The 22,619-nt window shown below is 41.7% G+C and overlaps 2 protein-coding genes across 8 annotated transcripts in view; one reads left to right on the top strand and one right to left on the bottom strand.

The window, feature by feature from the left end:
* LOC117216568 (RING finger protein nhl-1) overlaps nucleotides 1-22,619 on the bottom strand; it is a 56,563-nt gene that overhangs the window by 21,588 nt on the left and 12,356 nt on the right. For 6 of the 7 annotated variants that reach the window (XR_004489386.1, XR_004489387.1, XM_033463361.1 and 3 more), the window contains exons 3-5: nucleotides 7,120-7,301; nucleotides 5,999-6,232; nucleotides 1,754-2,103 (exon numbers count right to left, since the gene is read on the bottom strand). Coding sequence is in view for 4 of the 7 variants with exons in the window: in XM_033463361.1 (XP_033319252.1) it covers nucleotides 1,754-2,103; nucleotides 5,999-6,232; nucleotides 7,120-7,299 (764 nt within the window). In the remaining 3 variants the exon portion in view is untranslated. Of the gene's footprint in view, nucleotides 1-1,753; nucleotides 2,104-5,998; nucleotides 6,233-7,119; nucleotides 7,302-10,852; nucleotides 11,001-22,619 lie in introns of those variants that run through there. The other variant, XR_004489388.1, reaches the window with a different exon arrangement.
* LOC117216570 (cilia- and flagella-associated protein 251-like) overlaps nucleotides 3,514-22,619 on the top strand; it is a 52,091-nt gene continuing 32,985 nt past the window's right edge. Inside the window, exons 1-4 of the mRNA XM_033463368.1 lie at nucleotides 3,514-3,718; nucleotides 3,796-3,889; nucleotides 4,133-4,284; nucleotides 4,796-5,009. Of these exons, the coding sequence (XP_033319259.1) occupies nucleotides 3,714-3,718; nucleotides 3,796-3,889; nucleotides 4,133-4,284; nucleotides 4,796-5,009 (465 nt within the window). The 5' untranslated portion in view covers nucleotides 3,514-3,713. The remainder of the gene's footprint in view (nucleotides 3,719-3,795; nucleotides 3,890-4,132; nucleotides 4,285-4,795; nucleotides 5,010-22,619) is intronic.

Below are 22,619 nucleotides of genomic sequence, written 5' to 3' on the forward strand. Positions count from 1 at the left end.
GATTAATTACGTTCTATCGGTGATCCGCGTCGTGATATTTCATTGTTTACAGTAAATTTGTAAATTGTCTTGTAGAAACGAACACGTTAAAAACGCGGATCACGCAAGGAAATATCTGAATCACATTTTTCGTTCTTTGTACGCGAACGCAACTTTTTTACCAAATGTTGTTGTCGAGTTCTCTTGAAATATATTTACGTCGAAAATATCGATTTCATATTTTAGATATTAGGCGCGCCGTTATTTCTTTTTTTCACGAAACTTGACACGTTTGTCATCTACTGCTAGACGACAATACGTTTGAATCGAATGCAAATGGTTCCTCTTTTTGACTACGTCATATTGAAATACGTGTATCCTTTTGCTCGTGATATTTTCATATTTCCCCCTGTAATCTTCAAATGGAACGAATTTTGTTACGCAGTGAAACGTTAAAAGGTTATTTTTAATGTATAGAGTCTTCAAAGAGTTCAGCTACTTTCTACGTTGCATTTCACTTCATATTCTCTACGTTAGCTTCCTCTACTCGCTACATCCACCGGCAAACTAATAAATACTTGGCCATTCACGATCTCGCAGCTGGCGAGTTAAAAAATTGCCGTATATCGCGTGAAAATGTCAAACACGCGCGCTGCAGATTAAACACTGAATGAAGAAAAATTAAGAGGTGGGAACGCAGATAAAAAAAAAAAAGAAAAAAAGGATGATTTATCATTTCATTGTCTGAATTATGTTTCACGGACCGCGTATGTAACCATGGGTTTTATTTCGTGAAAATTTATGGCAGAGGAACGCGTGTACGTGGCTGCAGGCATCGTGCGTCAAACGTACCGCTTATCTACAAAACGCACGGCTCGGCGTAAAATTTGTTGCTTCTTAATTGAACGTTGAGCGAAATGATACAGCGCGAACTTTTCGCGATGGAAGAAAACGAGAAACGTGGTAGTCGTAATTTAAGGGATCGTGGCCTGGTTTGACGATAAACTTGACGCTCGATAAAGCACGAAAAACGAAATACGCGTCTAGCAGATTGCCTTTTCGTGGATCAAATTTAAGGTACTTTATATTTCAAGGGGATCGTTATTCTCCGCAGAGTCCACAATGAATTTTCATGGGATCCAGGTCGTTTCTAGATTCTAACGACGCTTATAAACGATAGGAAACGAATTCCAAAGATCCTGGTCCTGTAAAATCCAAAATACTTCCGTCGTTCGATTCCCTTTAATGTCACTTCCATCGTGTCACTTCTACACCGATGAAATACAATTAAAACGCAATCGTGACGCGATTCGAACTAAATTCGTGTTTCGTTAGTTCTCTGTACTTAATTATATTGCATTCCAGTCCCGTTGGTTGCGAGTACCCTTAAAGGAAACTCCGCTTCTTTGATTCAACGAATTTTAATCTGAATTTCCGTGAGGCGTATTACGTGTTCCATAAATCCGGCGCATGCTTTTACAACTAAACAGACATTGCGAGGAATTTCCTTTTCGTAATACAAGCCATAAGGGCTTCCATCTGGTTCAAGGGTGGCTCGTTAAGGAAATACGGGAGATTAAATATCTTCGGTTTAGGGAGGAGGCCAAAGGAATCGAAATTTCCGCAAGAAAATATGAGGATCGATATTAGCAGGAAGGAAACTAGTGGCTGATTCTACGATATTTTCTAATTGTATGGGTCTCGAGAGAGGTCTGTGGCAAAAGAGAAAGAAAAAGAGAAGAAAGGAAATTAGATTAAAGGCGATGAGACGAACCTGATGAATTCCACCGTACGCAGGAAAAGCTCTTTTGTATCGAGGAGTTCGGAATCGTCCCATGGCACGTTTTCATTGATGTGAGCCTCCGCCAAATCGCAGTTGCTCTGGATATTCGCGATTTCCAATTCCAGATTCTCTTTGAGCTGAATCAAGCCTCTGAGCTCTGTGCCCAGGTATCGATCGACCTCGTTACGCAGATGTTCCGTGCGGTCTTTCAAAGCCTTGCTCAGCCTCCGATAAATCTCGTCCACCTCTTCCGCGACCGAGGCACAGTTTGTTTGTAGTCCCAATGTGTTTTTCTCTACCAAAGCCAGCGCGTCCTGCAACCTGTGCAGCCCCCTGCGTATCTGTAAACAGAATTTTTATCGAATCGATGGAATCGTTGGAAAAAGACAAAATCTTGCGCTCTCAATTTCTAGAAATTATTTCCTTCTCCAGAGATTTTCGGATATTTGAAAAGCCCTGCTTACGATGGAGCTGTGTTTAAGATGCGAGTATTTGTGCTTATATTGTATTATTTAGTGGATATTATATTATTTCCAATATTATAGATCCGACTATTTAAGATATTTGGAATACTATGTATATTAATTGGAACTTTATATTAGTTGGAATATTATATATTCGACACGGTGTAGATTTGGGTAATTAAAGTGTTTGAAATATTTGGAATGGTAACCTTCTCGATACGAAGTTCAACCGTCGCGTAGCGTATTGACAGCCTCGAGTCACAGCGATTGCGTAGCGTATTGTTGATTTTAGTTGTCGCTCGGTCGTGCGGATGCGTGTATCGAGTACGATCGACGCTCGTAACGAACAGGTAAAATATTTCTAGCACTATAGATTTCAATATTTATGATATTTGCGTTATTAAACGCTGGAGATATTATACACATACGTTTAGCTTCTTTGAAAAATTATTCCTTTTTGACTCGATTTTGGAATATTTTGAAACTTGCGTCTCTTTATCACGAAATATCGAGATATTCGTATATTTGGAATATTTGAAATATTATATTATGATACATATATATTATATATATGGTGATTTTTGAGAAGCTAACTCTATGGCGAAGATGTCCAATGGAAAACATCTCCATTTCTCACTGTCGTGATTTTCCACTGACCGTCACATGGGGTGCGTTCTGTCTCACGTTCCCTTTAGACGCTGAATTCGCATCGCAGAGGAGAGTGCGTTTGTTTTGAATACATTAGGAGCGGGTAAATATACCGGCCGGTTATTTTTGCATTGCACATACATAGCACGTATTTGTACGTACGCGGTTATGTTGACCTGAATTCGCGGTATTCATCCCGATCGAATCTAGTTGCTTGGTACGCAACTCCATTTCAATATTTCCGGGTCTATCTAAAATTTCAAAACCACCTCACTCGACATAATCACCCCGAAACCGCAATTTCACTGGGTTGTTCGAGAAGTCGGGGAGGATTTCGGTGCTCCTCGTCGAAACGACTATTGTTACGCGAACAATGTTTAATGTTTAAATTTGTTGTGTCATGAACGCACACTCCGATTGATAGAATATTTATGGGGAATTAAGTAAACACGAAAGGTTACTGGAACATCAAAAATTATCATAAAAATCTTTAAAAATCGTTATCTGATCCGAGACCTCGAATAACCTCGTAAACGTAATCTTGCAAATAGTGAAATTAGTTTATTCTTGTTTCGAACATTGTTGTTTGTATTTAAAATTCGCCCCGATATTTACGAACGAATATGTACGAGCGCGAGAATTTGTTTCGCGATTGTTCATCCATCATGACTCGTATAACCTAAGTCATCGTCGATTTGAAACATGTAGCCGTGTAATTCTTTCTAAAAATCCTTGAAACCTACAAGATATGCCTTCAAGCACACCTGCCATATTTTCAAATATCCGCTTGCAAACATCAATCAACATGTCTCCGACTATTGAAAGCGTTTAAATTAAAAATGGAGTAAGCAACGGATTGAAACGCTTGTTACGTCGTGTCTCGTGGACAGGGAGTAACCTAGTTTTTTTTTTCTGTTTCAGGAATTTCCCGTTGAATTTCGTGGCAGATTTCCTGACGCTGCATAATGAATATCGCGCCAATCACGGTTCCTCTCCATTAGAAATCGATGATAAGGTATACAAGGATCTGCTCTTATTTCATCCGGAAATATTCTTCACGCGGCGCGCTCGTTTACAAGGTTCTATGAAATATTGAACGCGGCCGTTTCTCAAAGAACTGCCGCTGTACATTTTTATTAACGCGATAACATCGCGATCCTTAGTCAATTTCCATGACGTTGAAATTTAAGACGGCAAGAATAGAATTTAAGGCATTGCAGCGAGATTTTACGTTTACGAAATGAAAATGCTTTTCAAGTTGAACGAGCGGGCGCAGGAATGGGCGGACACAATAGCGAAAAAAGACGTTCTCGAGTATAGATCGGATCCTGATTATGGCGAAAACATATACCGAAGTTTCTGGAGGGACTTCCCTTATGAGATTAAACCGAAAGATCCGCTGGAAATGTGGTTGGTATTTTAAAGTTGCTATTTTAACTTATATAATTCAATCAGTTTACGGTGTATCGCGAAGATGTTCGAACATTTCTAGAAACTTTTTGCGGATATTTTACGTGTATTATAGAAAAGTTCTTAAAACGAGGCTCATGATTATATTAGTGAGATTCGAAAACAATCCGAATAAGATATTTAGCAGAAATACATATTTCCCAGAGATCATAAATATGTATAACTTTTAATTCCGTGATTCTAGAGTTTTTCAAGGGACAACCCGGTTAATAGATTAAATTTAAATGTAAAATACAACTTGAACTAAAAATTCCATTAAAATTTCGTATCATTTTTCAAAATATAATTTAACGAACGTTTATGCACGTTAAATAGAAATTTTACATTCGAGCCGAAAATTTCGCGAGGTTTAATTTTCTTGAATTTCTATTAACGTACATTCGTTATGGCAATTGAATTCACATTTGAAAGAAATAGCGAGTAATCGAGTGGATTTTTAATTGGTCCTTAGGTACGCAGAGGGTAACTATTTCAAATATGGTGTGTGCGATGTAAAAGATTTGCAATCTGTGCGTCATTTCACTCAACTAATTTGGAAGAATACGGAATCGATAGGTCTCGGATTGGCCAACGATGACAGCGGCAAATTTTACTTCGTTTGCATTTATTATCCCCCGGGCAATGTTGCCGGCGAATTCGTGGAAAACGTGTTACCACCCACTCAGGTACGTTGTTAACGCGTCCATTTCATACGTATAATTATGATGATTTCACTTAGCTGTTGTAACTTACAAATTCCATTCGTTGCCCCTCTCTCTCTATTCTTTTTCTAACAATTTATCGTACGGAATTTTGCGAATTCGCTGAGATGGGAGAGGAAACAGGTGGAAATGGGAATCGCCGGTGAAATCAGTGCGCGTCGTTAACCGATATAAAAGCGACTGAAAGTCACGCGGTGAAAAACGTATGACTCGGCACGTTTTTCCAACGACTAGGTAAAATCGAATCGCGTATGCCGAGTGGATGTTTGATCGGTTGGGGTGATCCTGAATTTCCGAATTTCGGCTGTGAATGTGAATAGAATGTGAAAAGAGAGAGAAAAGAAAATAGGGCATAGGGAAGGGAAGAAACGACAGAAACAGGGGAACGTGGGGAACGCAAGGAAGGACGAGGTGAGTGGGAGAGATAAAATATTAAGAAAGGAGGAAGAAGAGAACGAGGGAAAGGATAAAAGGAGGCAAGAATAGATAGAAGGACAAAGATAAGGAAACAATGGCTAAAGGCGAAGGAAAGAGAAGCAGAAATCGATCGCGAATCTACTCTGTACGATCTATTTTGAATCTTCATCAACATCAAACAGATTATTGCATTCCGATCTCCATTGATGTCCGGGAGTTTTTAATCGCCAGGGAAGCGGAATCAGCAAATTAGTAGAAATCGAAGGGCGAAGATAAAGGGATGGATGGTGTCCGAGCGTGAAATCGTTTTTCTCGCCTTAGCGAGTCGATGTTTCTACGACGAGATCTTCTTTTTTTGCACCCAAGTAGAGGCAGTCTGCTCGTCAGTCCTCCGTAAGGTTAATATCTTGGCCAAAAATAGATTTCCACGGAGTAAATAGGCAAGTAACGCGATTCTTTTTACGGCGAAAGGTCCGTGGTAGCGCGACGTATTCTTAAAAGAATTTCCACGTGAGCACGTGGCCCTTACGGCTTACCTGGGAATTGATGCGCGTGATTTCACGCCTGAGGATGTCCATGTGAGCGTCCTTGCATTCAGGGCAGCACTTTTTCTCACAGTGGACGCAGAGGGAGCAGTAGCTCTTCTCCGAACAAACGCCGCAACGTTCCATTGTTTGACCGCTGGTCGGGTCTGGTAGCTCCCCAGTGATCTCGATGTGCAATTCCAAGAATCTTTGCAGGGTCACGTTGGTCGGGAAGGCCTGTACACCCTGGCGACAATACGAGACAAGTTAAAACCGCGCTGCGGTCTCCCTTAATGGAATAACCATGATTCTCCTTCGAAATGAAACGAAAGAAATTCCAAACAGAAGGATAACTTTGATCTCGGAGTACGGCTTTTACCTGAAATTGAATTTCATACGAGAACTGTTTCTAGACCGGATTCCTTCGTTCTGCCCTTCTTTTTTTCTCTTTCTTTTTCTCTCCTGTTCCCATTTATTCCCGTTTGTCGTTCGTGTTCGCTCGCATCGTCGCTTTTAATTAAGGACAATTGTGTTACGTTTGACGCCGAACGGTCGGTTACCACCTTTAGGGTGGGAAGAAACTGAGACAAATGGTTGGCGAGACGCGTTAGATGAAACGCGAAACTTTATCCAATTTTGCGAGGGATACGCCGTCGCGGTGGCTTCGTTGAATAAAGATGAGGCCACACATTATACATTGTTAAAGCAAAAACCTCGTACGCTGGTATATTTAATTTTGCGCGTGTACATCTGTGTTTCGCGAAAGTCTTGCTTTGTCCCGACCAGCTTACTTCTGTGTTTCCTTTTTGATTCACTGCTGACGTCAAACCGCCCGTTTCAGAGAACGAAGCAAACGAATCCTAATTCGCGAAATCGATATCCGTTTTTCTCTCGCTTTCTCGAGTTTAGGACGAGCAGGAGACCAAGATGTAACCTCTTATAATTGCTTTTGTTCTCGCGAACTTGCGCGAGAACTATAGAAGCCGCGGTCTGTCGACAACGTCGGTCGCGAAAACGTGGTTAAAGAAGTAATAACTTTTTAAGGAGCAGGAAAGTCTCGAAAGTTAATAGTCTCAACATTGGCGCGTAGTTTTAACTTTGTTTGTTAAATCTTTGGAGAATTGATCGCTCACCTGGTAGGGTATACGATGTTCCGCTCGACATTCTGGACATTTCACTTGTCGACGCACGTAGTCAACGAGGCCATCCATGCACGGTTCCATGCAGAAGCTGTGCTGGCATGGCAAAAGCTTCGGGTTCCTGTACCGGTCCAGACATATCGCGCACGTTAGCAGTTGTTCGAACTGCTCCATGCCTGCGAAATACGAGAAAACACTTGTTATTTCTTCTGCTTTTTATTCAAATCCGTTTGGCTGTCGCAGGGAATTTTATCAAAACGTTTATTGAAGATTATATTTTGTTTCTTTAATTTTGCATTTTAATAATAGATGATTATTTAAACGATTTAACAAGTTATTCGAGAAACGTTGAATTCGTTTCGATGCCAACTTCAATAAAAAGAATTACGTATAATTTAAAGTATCACGGTTACCTTGATCTTTTACCGAATAACAAGTTTCCTAGATATTTTGCATTTTTGCAATTTATCCCCAGCTACGTGGAGATCGACCTTTGTAGGAAATATTTTTTTGATCAGATTAGTAGAATCAAGTTGAAATTAATCTTAAAGCGTCACTCCGGTAGCCAATTTGTTAAATATATACAAAAGACGTAGCGTTTGTAACTCGGTGAAACAAGGGAGATCTCGTTATATTAAAAGAAAATGTTTTTAGTCGGGCCGCGTCACAGGTTTAACCAATTTCCGGTAAAACATTCGCAAATCTTACGCCACTCCCTGAAATACAAAGTGATCGTCGTCACAACTAATAAATAGTTCGAACGTGTAATTCGTAGTCTGTTGCAATTCGAGATTTCTATTGTGCCAAGTCGTTATTTATCCTGTCTGTTTGCTAAGAAACGTTATGTTCTCCAAGGAATATTTTCCTTTCGCGATTCAACGAATAGTCGGATTACGAGGAAAATCCTAATTCCCTCTCTCTATCTCTCTTTCCTTAATCCTCTTTCTTTTAATCTCTTTTAACGAACGCGCTTTCCTTAATTCTGCGTGACACACCGACGCACCGGTGGCCAACAAGACAATGTCAAGTTCTTTTCGAGGAGTCATTGCTCTTCTATTTCGAGACCCGGTGTATCATCGACGAGAAGTTGTTGCCCGAGAGATGGGTAAACCGAGAGGGTGTCCCTGTGAACTTCGTGCGCTGCAAATTGGCCTGAACGACGACTCGGTCTTGTAATTAGCCGAGTGGCTTGGCAGCGACCGTTTCGTATTCTCGTTCATCGGTCCGGTTCAAAATTCACCGCTCGATTTATGGCGGTGATCGCGGCACAGTTTCGAAAGTAGCCACCAAATCATCGAAAGTACTCCACTTTGATTGGTACAACGTATGAAACTTTAGATTGCCACCACGTTTTCATTCGCTTTCAACGTTGATCAGATGCAATCGTGTCTCGAGCCAAGTAAAATAACGCCTGGCCTACAGATTTTTCAATATCATCAGCTTATTAATATCCGTCTATTCTCATTCGTGACATTCGTCGCGACGTTCTAATATCGTTCTCCGTTATCCTCGTTTAGAATCACTCAAAGGTCGAGATCAAACAGTTGTCATCTATCGCCGTTTTTCGTATGTGATTTCTTCTATGGTTATCTCCCGATAACCGAGTTTTACAAAATCGAGTTTTAACTAGGAGCGCGTATCCATTTGTAAATATATAAAATAATCTTTAATCGTTTCTAGACTGTGGATTTTCATGCATTTACGTGGTATCGAGATACGAAATATATACAGAATATACGGAATATTAAGAAATGTAAAGAATATTCAAAATGAAGTAGTTTCATTATAATATTTGACAAAATAAACTCTCCTACCTAGGTTCCGTGTTTCCACCTGTTCTCATGTAAATATGAATGTACATAAATACCTACGGTCTACTTACCTATGGTTTGTACCTTTTTACTTTTCAAGTAGCCGTAGTTATTGAATCTTGCGACAAAAGTAATCCAAGCTGTATTTTATCGACACTCTCGTCGTAAAAGTGACGAAAAGTAATTAGCGATGATAACGCGAATCGTTATTATATGGAATTTTATTTCGAAGCTATCGTGGCTGTGAAAGCTGGCGATAATTTCCTCGGTAGATTCTGGCTCGTCTTCCAATCGACTCCCGAACGACATCGATGAAACGCGGGTGGGTTAAATTTAAAATCCGGCTACACGCGCGTACAGCCACAGCGAAGTATCAGGGATTATTTCAAAGTAGTTCTCTCAGACACGCACGCAGCCGACGATCGGAGCCAAATTCATTTTGGCTTTCGCAACATTCGGAATACGTAGAGGCGACGTCGAAGGCCGCGCCAACGACCAATCAGCTTCTCGCAGAAGTCACCGCACTGGAAACAAGCGGCCACATTAGAAAGCATTGTTACTCTTAGACGAACCACTTGTTGATCTTAAAGCGAATTCTAGGGTGCAACAGGCGGCTAGATGCTATTGTATTAGCAACTTTCTGGATGGCGGGGGCCAGCGGCAAGCAGAATGTTAATCCTGACACCTAGCCGGAAGCTAGCTGCTGACTTAACCGGCTTCCGTGGATCTGCGTTTATTTTGACACCAGTCTTGTCACGATGTTCGCCTCCTTTGCACGATTATCTTCTTGCGCTCGCCGACACGAATAAGAGATTATTTCAGTAGATCTGTCCTCTGCATAGTCAGACCTGTCGTCCGACCGAGTTCTCTTCGACCGAGTTCCGTTCGACCTCGTTGTTTCCGTAAATTTGTTTCTTCGGTTGCTTGAGATCCAAAGTGTATGGTATTTTTGGCGATCGTGTTTGTTCAGCAGGCAACAAAGCGCAAGGACCGAGCTGCTCTTGCTCACGGGAAAATTCGGTGGAAAATAGAAACGTTCCGAGAACGAGACAAAGAGTGAATGGATTTACGTATGCATGTTGGAGGATGAAAAGTTCTCGCCAACAAGGAGAATTGTACGAGGTGTAGCGTATACTTGGAAGGTCAGGAAAATTCTTTTTTAGAATATAAGAAGCGCAAAGTCCAGCAAGTTCTTCCGATTAACCGTTGATGACGCGTCAAAAGACGCGCACAAATGCACGTGGCGCGTTATTATTATATTTTCGCGCCAAGTGCGGTCGAATCGTGTCGCTGATTCAGCTCTTTCCTTTGTCTGCTTGAAATTTCCACCGAATATTGTGGGCGTATTTTGAACAGCCCACACGATCCAAATTCTCGTTTACTTGATATTTAAATACCTGGTTTGTTTGGCGCGGCGCATGCAGCGCGTGAAACGCGATATTTCTATTCATTTATTTTCACGATTCCTTCAACTCTACTATATATATATATATATTTGTCAAGCGAGACTGTACGAGATTCCTTCGAAATTCTAGAGAATATTCGTCGATCGAAGCGAAGGAATGCCTAATTAAATGTAGCAGCGTTGTAAACTATAAATTAGCGAGCAGTGCGACGAAGCGATAACAATGACGATGCGAAACGATTGTAAGGAAGACGTCGAGAGCGCGCTATCCTACGTTAGAAAAGTATTTGCGCTCAGGAACATTGAATTTGCTCTGTCTCGTTAGTCGTCCTGGATTCCGATCTGCATTCAACAAAACCGCGCGTCAAATTTTCTGAAAATTATCGTCGTTCTAGCGGAGCGAGTCGTATCGCATCGGAAGCGTCTCTTTGTAACAAGCAAAGACAGAGAACACCTACCAGCAGGGCAGAGAATTCGGTTTATTTCATATTCGTGGAGTTTGCATACGTACCCAGAGAATTATACGTTCAACTCTCTCCCTCTTTCTACGGAACTTCAAAGCGTCGGCATAAAACAAATCCGAGTCCGTTTCTTTCCTTCGAGCGAAAAACAAGGAGGAAGAAAAAAGCAGGGAAAATAAAGGGATAAGAAAGAGAACGGTGGTAAGAAAGAAGAAGAAGAAAAAAAAACGGGCAACTGTTATCGACGAAACTTCGTTGCTCGTGGAAGGAAACTTTGCCGGAGACTTTTCTCCTTGGAACGAAGGAAGTTTAAAAACGTGCACAAAATGCTGTATTCACACGCGACACACTGCCAATGACGTTCTTATCGATCCATTCATGAACGCTTCCAGTGTTTTCGTTGCTGTGCAGAAGAATCGCGTGATCCTCGAAAAGACGAGAACTTGGTAAAACGAAACTTATATAGTTGCACTGTCGGTTTTCACGAGATACTGAGACACACAGGGATCAGCGCGTTGCTGGAATCGGTTGGTCCAGGGTATACTGACACTTTTCGACGTCAGTGGCCAGACTTACGCTAGCGAAGCGGGTGCTATACTTAGACGGAGACCTTCGATTTCCGGCGGTATGTTTTCGACGAGAGATCCACGCAAGAAACACACCGGGACTTTGAGAATTCACGCACGCGTGCGTGTTTCGTCGATGGACTCGCGCGTGCTACACAAGCTTTTCTCTTCTGAACGAGACTGGCCACTCGAGACAGAGAGAGACGAAAATTTGGTTTCGATCGTGAGACAGAGAGTAGAGGGAGAATACTTGGTTGCGTGAACGATCGAGCGAGAAGAGACAAAAGAGACCTTGATGTAAATATAACGTGTCTTTTGGAATCGTTGGTTTAGAAAATATCTGCCTTTTCATCTTTATTCTTAAAAGCTCGGTGTTTCGAGTTAGTGTGGGATCTGAAGAATGTAGTATAGCGTTTCGGCGATATCGTCGCTGTTACATTGTCTTGACGTAAATCTAACGCGTCTTTCGAATCGTCGTTTTAGAAGAGATATTTCTTTTCATCTTCGCATCGAACATCTCGATTTGAAATAAAGCGAAGAATCTTAAATATACGTAGCAAAGTTTCGATCGTATCGTACGTGTTAATCCATCGGTGTAAATTTAACGTAAACTCTGAATTCGTAATTTTTCAAAGTATCTATCTTTTTATCCTCGTGTCGGAAACATCAACGTGAAAATTTTAATATTAAACGAAACGTGAAATTTTAACGATCCAGTAAAGTTTCGATGGCAACGGAACGTTTCCTATACGTTGGAAAGGAATGGTTTCACTTTGGTTCATCAGTTGTTATTAAATTGGCCGATAGTAGCCGTTGTCAACGGTAGACCAGAATTCCCTTGTTGAATGTCGTTCACTCTAGATTACCCGCGACAATACCGGATTTGATTTCTAATTTGCAATTGTCCGTTTTGTAGCTGCGGATTGACGAGACGGGCGTAACGAGCGCCATTTAATAAAGCCTTCTGTTTAACGCCAGCATTAATATGCATTTTGTCGTTTCGCTGTAGATCGATGGAAATTCCTATTCAATTTCCCGTCACGACCCGCATCGAAAATCAATAGGCAACGGTGAAAGTGGACCATCAGTCTGGTTATTGTTATTTTTCCGCGTCTTTAATTATATCGTTCCCGATTTAGAAGGAATTCGATATATCTGCGCGCGAGCGTCCGTGTATGTATGTGTGTGGAAACGCATATTCGTCGCCTCGTGATCTATGACTTATTTATTAACGCGTTAACACGATTCGATAAATTTAGATGACGAATTCACATCGCAAAAAATAATTGAATTAATATTTTCTACGTTGTACAATTTTTGGAACATTCTCGCGAAATCTATTTCGTTGAATCGTACTTTCTATATCATCGTGATTGTCAATGACGCCTTTCGTATTTAATGGCTCGTGAAAATATTTGGACGTTTACCATCGAAGAATTGTATAATATGTATATGACGGATATCAGAGTTGCCAGCGGATTTGGAAACAGTCGTATTCGTTTCTAAAGTATAGAAGACGAAGAGCGACGAAACTAGTTTAACGCTGATTAGAAATTATAAGTTAACCCGTTCATTGCGATTAAAGTTAAAACGATGCAACGGCATGCACGACGTCAGCCGTGAATCGATATCAATTATATTCAATCTGGCTGCAGGCCAAGCACCGAGGCCAATATTAAAGGCTAATCCAGATGATCGGATACAGTTGCGCCAGGAAAATTTTACTGAATTGCCTTCCTAACGGACTCTCGTTTTCCATCCGTTTGTACGATCAACTGGAAAAACCATTTTAATACCGCTACCCAATTGATTCAAGTAGCAGAACGATATTACAACGCTGTCATAACTTTCATTTCCTTTTCTTATTATAACTTAACTTTACTGATCCTCTTTCGTTTGTCATCATTAAACCTAATCAGTCTGGCGTAACTAAGGAGAGAATCAAACATTCGTCGAAGACGTTGATAATTCTTTTTCCAAAGCAACAGAGAAAGAGCAACTTTTCCAACTTTGTGCATTTATAACACGAGTTTGCATAAATATCCGACGTCTATTTCGAAAATCTCTTGGCATAGTCTTACAATTTACGTTAAAAAATCTGCACGATTCCATCCTCGTTGAATAACGTTGTTTGCCAGTGGAACGAAATTTACCGTTAGGATAGTTGTTACGAAGTTTTGACTAGAACAGAAAAAGTTGTCGTCCAGAAATAGTGACATTAGCGAGAACGGGTTGCTGATCGCGATTCTATGCTCCTATTAGCGTCTAGCATCGGCACGAAAATCCATGCTAAAGTTAGCCACGTTAGGCACGTTCTCGATTCTCCAGCGCTGCGTATTCTCAGGCAGAGCTCTCAGAATAGCTCCGGCAGTATGCTGCTTTTCTTATCGACCTGTGCTTTTCTCTAGTCGGCAAGACAGCTTTCTACACGGGAATTTACCAGGTGGCTGTTTTAAGTCGGCAAAACTCGGTCGGAGATTGTACGAGGTCGATAACTGGGAATTTTCTTACCTAGTGGTGGCACTCTTGTTACGATGAATGAGATCACGAACGAGAAAAAGGATGCTCCGAGAGTTTGTCTAATTAAATTCATTGTGGTCTCGGCACGCTGTATAAACGCGAACAACCATTATCTTCATAGTAAGAAACGTTTCTTTTCAATTTTATGATTGCTTTTCTATTTTACAATTTCCGTCTTTGAAGAGTTAAAAATACCTTAAATACTCTCATAGATGGAATTCCATCCCATGCAAATCTCCTTTTACTTATCCTATCGCAGAGATATACAACGATCGCAAACAATCTTTCTTTCATTCGCTACTCAAGTATAATGGAACGTTCGATTCTACTTGTTTCGCTTCGTGAAACTCTTACTCTAAGAATATATCACGAACTTTTATTCCCGATAGCCTTAGAAATAACGGGTAATCGTTACTCGCAAGAAGAATGGAGTACCGAAGGAAAGAAACATAAGTGAGTTTGATCGTTTCGGTGAAACAAATTCGTATCCACGATCACCGTGTTCGCAAATGAACACGATCGTTAAATGAAAATTGCTCATAACGCGGTCGGAATTTCATTTGGTCCAGTGAAAAATTTATGGAACGTCTATGACGGCGTTTATCGCGCGACATTGCAATGATAGATGTATTATCGAGCATAAAAAGGTTATCGCGGTATTAAATTCATTGTATCCTTTTATCGGTGTCACGGTTATATTTAATCGTATCACGATACGTTTACAAATCCGACTGGCGGGTGTTATTCCTGTGTAACGTATTTCCTGTCGTACTAAAAAGAAAAAAAAAAAAAAAAAGAGAAAAAACGTCGATTCGTGTTGCCGGTTGTTTGCTTCAGTTTGTACCAAACATGTTCCCTCAACCGAACTCGTCGATAAATTGCCGTTGATACTGCGTTTCTTTCTCATTATGCGTAGTCGCGTGTTGTTACCATCCTCGTACGATGCCAAGATATAATTATCAGGCAAATTCAGCAAAACGAGGGCGAATCAAATACAGTGAGACAGTGTCCGTTTTCGTCGTCGTGATAACACACATCCATTATCGATTGTTAAATATTCCTCGCAGCGTGCGAAACGCCGGCAGTGGAAAGCCATTGAAACGCCGAGGAATCGAAACAGTGGCCGCACCACCCGCTTCAGCCAGTCTATTTAACGTAACAAAACTATGTCTATTTATCAGTATCGACGAACCATTGTTCGCCCACCGTCTGTTTTAACCAGCTTCTCTCTATCGATTTCCCTTGGCCGAGGAAAAAAAAAATTCTCTGCACGTCTCGTATTTTGTTACCCTTTCTAGCTTTTCTAATTGACAAATGCTCGGCCCCAATGTAGTCCCTAGCCAGGATAAATCTATATGAATTTTTCCACTGTCAGTCGACCGACTGAAAGTACCTTCGCCACTAGCTTTAGCCCTCACTTCTCCTTTTTGTTCATGTTTTCCCCAGTGTATTCTCGCGGCTCTCCTTAGTTTTCCCGCTACTTTTTTCTCCCCTTCCCTTTGTCGTTCCGGTCGCTGTTTCGTAGTCACCCTAAACTTTCCTGATCCCCGTTTTGTCTCTCTTTCTTTCCTACATGATTCTGTCGATAACGCGTTGACACGTGACGAATGGCTTGCTACGCGCGTGACTTTCATCAATTATCGGCTGAATTTGTGAAACACCAAGAAAAAACATTGTTTCCGTTCACGTTATGGGAAAATTTAGTAACGTTAAATATTTCGTTTTCACATACAGGAGATTGTCGAATGTCTGCTTCGTTTACAAGATTCAATTTTTTCGTTGTCTAAATCTCAGTGTCGTTTCAACAAAGAAAAATGTTTGGGATGATCTCTGTGCATAAAATTGGATCGTGAAAAATCGAAGAGCGCAGCCGATTAATATATTCTAGGTCGATCGATAGTTGATCATAGTACGTGAATTTCTTTAAATTTCATAAAATTCTAGCTTCTTCCCATCTGCTTCTATGTACCAGTTGCGTCAGAATTTTCAATGCTGGACGGTAGGTCGACCGTAACTCGAAGCTTTCGCTCGGAGGATTAGAGTTCTGCCAGCTCACGTTTTATTCCTTTCGAGTAGTCTCTTCTAATTTCATACGTCGTCTTAAACAGTCGTTTCGTGATTCCGTTCTCCTTCACTTTGTTCGCCTAATCTGCCGTTAAAGTTATACCGTTACGAGGGATAACGTGCTAAAAAGTACGGTGCAACTTCTTTTACGGCCACAGAATTAGCGCGGTGAGGCACGTCCCGAGTGTCTAAAATTGCGAACAACCATGCTCGAGGACACGGCAGAGCGATAGTCACGAACTGCGTGTTCATATTCGCATGGCACAGCCGAGCCTCGTAATTGCGTTGTAAAGTTTCGCCCGAGCCATTTCGTTTCCACAATTGCTACCTTTTATGAGATATTTCGTTCAAATAATGACGTTTACCTTTTTCACCCTAAGGGCAAGAGTCTATACACGTATCTCGGAGGCGCGTCTCATAGATTTCCAATTCTCCTCTGGAGAAAATATTTTTTCAGTCAAATTCCACATTGAAATTTTATCGTGACGGTTGATCGATAAAAAAAGCTAGTTTAGAAAACGGATAAATGCGTCGTCTCTTTGCCGAAGCAAGATAAACACCAGTTAGGTAATGTTTGTTTTTCTTTAGTCACGCGAATCCATTCAGCTTTGCGACGAATCAGAAAGCTTTTCCGTGACATTCAAGAGCAGAAAGTCCTTTTACCTTTGGGAAAACTGGACGCTATCCGTCCACGGCGAATTGCCCACGGCGCGCCGCATTATCATTGTGCAACAATCGTACAGAGAAACGTATTATTTGAGAACATCGCGCTGTCCCAATGAGAACACGCTCTTATCGTTCTCATTTCTGCCACTGTTTCATTATAGGAGTCAGCCGATTTGGTGGAAAATTCTGGAAATAGCGAGTCGTAATTTAATCGGTTTACTTCGTAACAATTTTCGAACAATTTCAAATAATTTCCCTTCACGCGAATCCACGAAGAATTCTGGATATGAAGAGTCTAAATTTAGTCGGTTTACTTCACAACTTTACCTCGCAAATTTTCAAACAATTTCAGGTAATTCCTTTTCGCACGAATCGACCAGGAATTCTGGATATGAAACGTAGAGACGCGAACGACTTATTCTCAAATTATTCTCAGATGATTTCCCTTTCTATCGCTTGGTCATTCAATTTGGTGAAAAATTCTGATAATGAAAAATCGAAACGTGGATATCGTATTTTCGAATAATTTTCGTACGATTTCACACGGTCTTCGTACACAAATTTCTCTTCCACTTGATCGGATATTTGTCTAAATATCTACCTTATTAGGATAAGCTCTGTGTTATGCTTTCGTTGTTCTGTTACTATAGTCTAACGACGTTTGTCAAGGGATATGTCGAGTAGTTTATGAAGAAGGATGCTTGTTCCGGATGCTGCTTTTGCTCCCGTTGTCGTCCAGGAAGGTGATTTAGCGGTTGCGACGTGTGCAAGCGCAGCGTGTTTTCTAATGAAATTATTGAGAAAGAACGGAGCGAGAGCGATACCCACGAAGAAAACTGTCGGAGGATCGAGTAACAAGATCAGCGGAGCGTAACTTAATTCTGTGTGTTTACTCGCTATCATGTGAAGACAGTGGATCTAAAAATCTCTGGCTTAATCTCGCGCGGAATATATGACCCTTATAGAATATTTTGCCCTGTCCATTATTTATTATACCAGCCGTCGCCTATAGTATGAATAATTTCGAAATATTTCCAACATTCTCGCGAAGTTATTCGCGCGATAAAAAACTGAAATTTGACAAAAGCGTCCGCGGCGAAACAATGGTCGAAAAGCAGCAGCGGCGTTGATTTACGTGTCGGTCGGGCAATTTTTTCAGCTTCATCCCGTGGCAATGTGTGGCCTCGATGTTGCTACAATAAGAGTCACTAGCTCTCGTTTTTTCCACGTCGTTTCTTTCTCCGTTATATATATATTTTTTCCCTTTTTTTCTTTTTTACGTGACTGGTTGATAACAGAGGTCGAGCAATATTTTAAAGCACGTCATAGCGTTTTGCGCGTCAGCGTGGCAAAAATCACGGCGTTAATATAAAAATTCTAACGCCGTTTCTTTTTGCGTCCCTTCGCCTACCCTCTGTCCTCCCTTTCCTCCTTTTCCTACCCATTTTCCTCTATTCTTTGGCGAATCTGCGAAAATCGTGCTTGCACGCGTGTTGCACATCGTCGGCACCGCAACCACGTTCGTGTAAAAAACCACTATCGCGTTTACAACGACGCAGCCGTGTGCACGTGGGTTGTAGATTTGCGAGCACCGCTTCTGACCGCGAAGATCGTGTCGCAATAACAAAACGGAGGAGATTTAAGGCTTCTTTGGCCGCATTGTTTATCGCGTTAGAGCTACGTTCTTCCGTTGGCAACGGTTCAACGATGTTTGTTCGTCTCTTTCTCCAGAGCCAGCAAATAGGAGCAAAAGTCGTACGGTTCTATCGGACGATACAGCTTGTTTGCACTTGGACGAAGATAATTTCACGTCGACCAAGACAACGGGCCCGACTGTGGGCGGACTTCGTTAGGAGGTAGCTCGTAATTCGAATAATTAGAATTCGCGTCTGGATTTCTGTAATATTTCATCATCGGTGCTTCCGATTCAACCAGTCTGATTTATCTAAGTTTCCCCGGCGAAACGACCTTTAAATCGAACAATTTATGCGTTCCTCGAAGCCGAGAACACTGTATTCTTTGTTCTTATTGTCTGTCTATTTCTTATCGCCGGAGAAAGTATCGATACGATGGCGTAGAACAGGGCACACCTTACGGATATCAATGATTTTGAAATATGGCGGGTTGAAAATCATAGCGAGGCAAGTGAAGTAAATTTAGACGCGTAGTTTGCTGTTAAAAAGTAACGTTCATTTAATTTCGTAATTAATCGGCTTTTTACGTTATTCTCTGTCGCGATACGTTTCAACGAATTTGAAAAACCATAACTTCTACCAATATTATTATACGAAAAAATAGCAACGGTGTGACTTTGTTCGCGTGACTCCATATAATAACGAAAAAATTGGATAAACTATCCAGGTAGCTGGACAGTCAGTAAGTTACGATCGACGTTCGAACGAATGTTAAATCGATAGGAGTTCGTTAGGCGATAGAACGGTTCTCTTCCACCTTCTTCTCGTCCCTCCATTTTTCCTGCATATTGGCTGAATAGAATTCGTACCATCGTCCAATGTTTAATTACGAGAAGACGTTCCAATATTGACGTTGTTCGACGCGCCCGATGTCGATGAGTTTCCAACAATGGGATCTTATAACTTCCGCGTATAATTTCCGTGAAAATGATCACGAGTTCGAACTTGAAATCTCAGACAATGGGGGACGAAAGTTGCGGAACGATATTCCGAAGTAATATGCGCTCTGTATAGACCCTCCTGCCAGCTGTATAATCTATAAGCCACCCTTTGTACTTGGCAGCTGCGTAAGACTGGTCCACGAAACAACGTTAAACAGCTTGGTGATAAAACTCCATAAAACTACCCTCTCCTTAAGAATCTATATATCGATCGACGAGTCGATATTCAGAAGGCGAAAGGCTGCCAGGAACGTTGATTTATCGTCGGTTACACGATGTATACGTTAACATCTTGAAGTATTCGGACGTTTGCAAACTATTGCAGATATCTAAACGATATACTTCGAGCGAAACTCTTCGATTTAATTTTGGCACGTGATATTATTTCAGACAATAGCATGAAGATAGTGGATATTAATGAAACAGATAGTTAATATTTGTTGCTTATAAACGAAAGATTAACGATTAAAGTTGGACGAAAGTCGATCTTCTGTAGAGAGATTCGAGTTAAGTGACTTGAAGCGTGTTTATTCGCTTCGGTTTAAATTTGGCAGACCATTTGATCGCAAGTTTGATACCAAGTATCTAAATACTTGTAACTTCTGCAGGAATACCGCGAGCACGAGATTTAATTAACGTCGCGGACTGTCGAGAAGTCGATTAAAAATTTTTTTCAACCTGCAATCCATGTCCTTCTCGCGGAACTTTTAAATGGCTTTTTAATTGAATTATACGACGGATAGTTAATTAATTTCTTAGAAAAAGCCACGACGACCGGGCTCCTGAACGCAGCCGATTAATCGAACCGTTCTTCATCATAATCGGGCGGAAACGCTGTGGCACAGAGACGCTCGAGTTTCTCCAGGCTCTGATCTCCTTCTTTGCAATTCTAATATTTCTCTTCCATCGTTGGTCCCTTAATTACGCGCTTTGTAAATATTTTACCGGGAGGATCGAAAGGAAATCAGAGGTTAAGGATGGATAAAGCTGGAAACATCGATTGTACCGGTTGATCTTAATTTTTTAGTCACCGTCTGTCGAGTTTCGGTGTCCGTTGCAAGTCCCATCGGGCGTGGAACGTTTCCAGCCGAGATACGCGTTGATCGTCGATTTATATTTGACTGGGGCGCACATTACCATGGAGTTTTTCAATTAATTCGATGCCATTATACGGCCGGTCTTTATTCAGAGCCGGGTAGAAGTGGGTCGTAGGTTGGTGGTCGACAATACAGCACTGCCAGAATCAGAACTATGCCGAGTCAACAAAGAGATAATCATCGTGCTTCGCATTGTTAATCTTAATTAACGCGGCGGCGTAGATCAGGAACACAATATCGTAAGAAGTTCCCGCGTTTTATTCCAACGAAATTGCGGGACAGGGTTTGAACTTAATTGGACGGAGCCACCTCATTCGTGAGACCACCTCGAGGCTAGAGGTGATCTCGAATAAAATGAAATTTTTTTCTTTTCTTTACCGTCGACGATGAGAAAAGAACAGAAGGCGGCTGGCAGTGGGGACAATAACCAACGACAAAGACGTTGCTTGCCACCGTTTTCTATGCTACGCCGTTGACCCTTTTGTTTTCATCGATTCGCTTTGCTGGCCCTTTCTTCATCCTCAGATAAATCAACGGTTCTTCAATCTACGATACGACTGAGGATTCGATCGAGGATTCTGGATCGAGACACGATTAAAGAGCGAGCAGCAATTTCTTCAATCATAACGTTCCCGTGTTTCGCCTCTTTGTGCAACCCTTTGATGTTAGTAGCAATACCGGTTGCCAGGTTTGCTACGAACGTTTGTTAGGGCGATATCGAGTGGATGCATTCTTCGAGTCCCTTCGCCAATCTATCTCTTTGCTATTCCCTCCGTGAGAAGGTTGCATAGCCGCATGATTTTCGTAATTGCTTATGCAAGAACCACCGTTCAGACTATTCTCGACAGATTTGCATAACGCATAAGCAAGCTACGTAACAGGGTTGTTTGATATTATCGTTTCCATAAGATGATTCAGACGAGCAGCCTGTTTCTCGTTCGCTGCTCGTTGCAACAGACTCCAATTAATCAACCTTCTCTTTTTATCTTTATACCGGACGTCGAATATCATCCGAATGCGTTATGAAGCTATCGTGCAGGATGAATATCTGGTTTTTCCTCGTCGTTATTTTTCACGGAAACGTCGCGTTGAAAAAGTCGTTAGCTCGTGGCGGAATACGGATTGAATAATTTAGCGCGTTTCCTCCGCTAGTTGTTCACGCACTATTTATTTTAATTTATATCTCGCACGTTCTTCGCCGGTTCTTCTATTCAAATGTTGTGCCGGCGCATTAATATACATTTGTAGTCGAGCGATATATTACTGGAGAACGTGCTTCCTTGCCTTCTCTCCGTCGACGCGACGCGACGTGAAGGGATCCACCTAACGCGGGGTAATAATGCGTGCCTCGAAAGCCCGCAGAAATTGCCGATATATACCGCGATCGTGAAACGAGATGCCGTTTGCAGCTCACAGCCGACTGGGTTTCGCAGGATTTTACGATAAGACAGAGCTTTGTCCGCGATTAATTTCACGAAAAGTTTCGACGAGCTGTTGAACACAGGTGGATGAAGAGCAGCGGAATAGAATTTCGTCGGCACGTTAACGGCGAATTTGGCGCCTTTGGCGCACGCCACGTTCAAAGGGTAAATCCGAGGAAAGAGTGGCCCGTAGAAATAATAGCGGGTAGTCGCCGATTCCAGGGAAGAGTGGCGATAAGCGAAGCGTTTGAGTTGGTACGAAACGGCGATCTATTATTCCGGAGCATTTTAATGAAAATTCTCGCAGCGACCGAGGGGATGTGGCACGAGATTCAAAGAATAACTGGCGATGAATAAAACAGTGATGCGTCAGAAATGGGTGAGACCGGATCTTCGTCTGGCGTGAATGGTTTCTTTGCCATTCTCGTGGAAAATAAGAGACGAACGGGGAGGAATAAGCTCTCGTTGCCAGTTCGTGTGAGAATAGATAGAGACGTTGACGGGGGCCGCATCACCTTGACGGGATGATTATACCACATTTTACGTCACGGCTTTGCGCAGCGTGTCACGTTTAATACCGTAATTCCTTCTCTCCTTAACGCAGTGCTGGGATATCGATCTTGCACTCGAAAAGGCAAAGAGAGGGATGCTTCCTCGCGCCAGCTTTCGTATTTCGCTATCGTAAAATTTCGAACATAGTTCCGACAGAGTCTCGATACTCGTCGTCTTCTATGAATAAGTTTCGTTTTAGAAATTGCCTTTACTTAAAGCGCCGGTAGTTTCGCTTAGCTTTTACCAGGAGTCAGAGAGAAAGAACCGGTAGTACGAGAGTTACACGGAGAAAATGA

The sequence above is a fragment of the Bombus bifarius genome, unplaced genomic scaffold (assembly GCF_011952205.1).
Source record: "Bombus bifarius isolate JDL3187 unplaced genomic scaffold, Bbif_JDL3187 scf7180000010271, whole genome shotgun sequence".
NCBI classification, from domain to species: domain Eukaryota; kingdom Metazoa; phylum Arthropoda; class Insecta; order Hymenoptera; family Apidae; genus Bombus; species Bombus bifarius.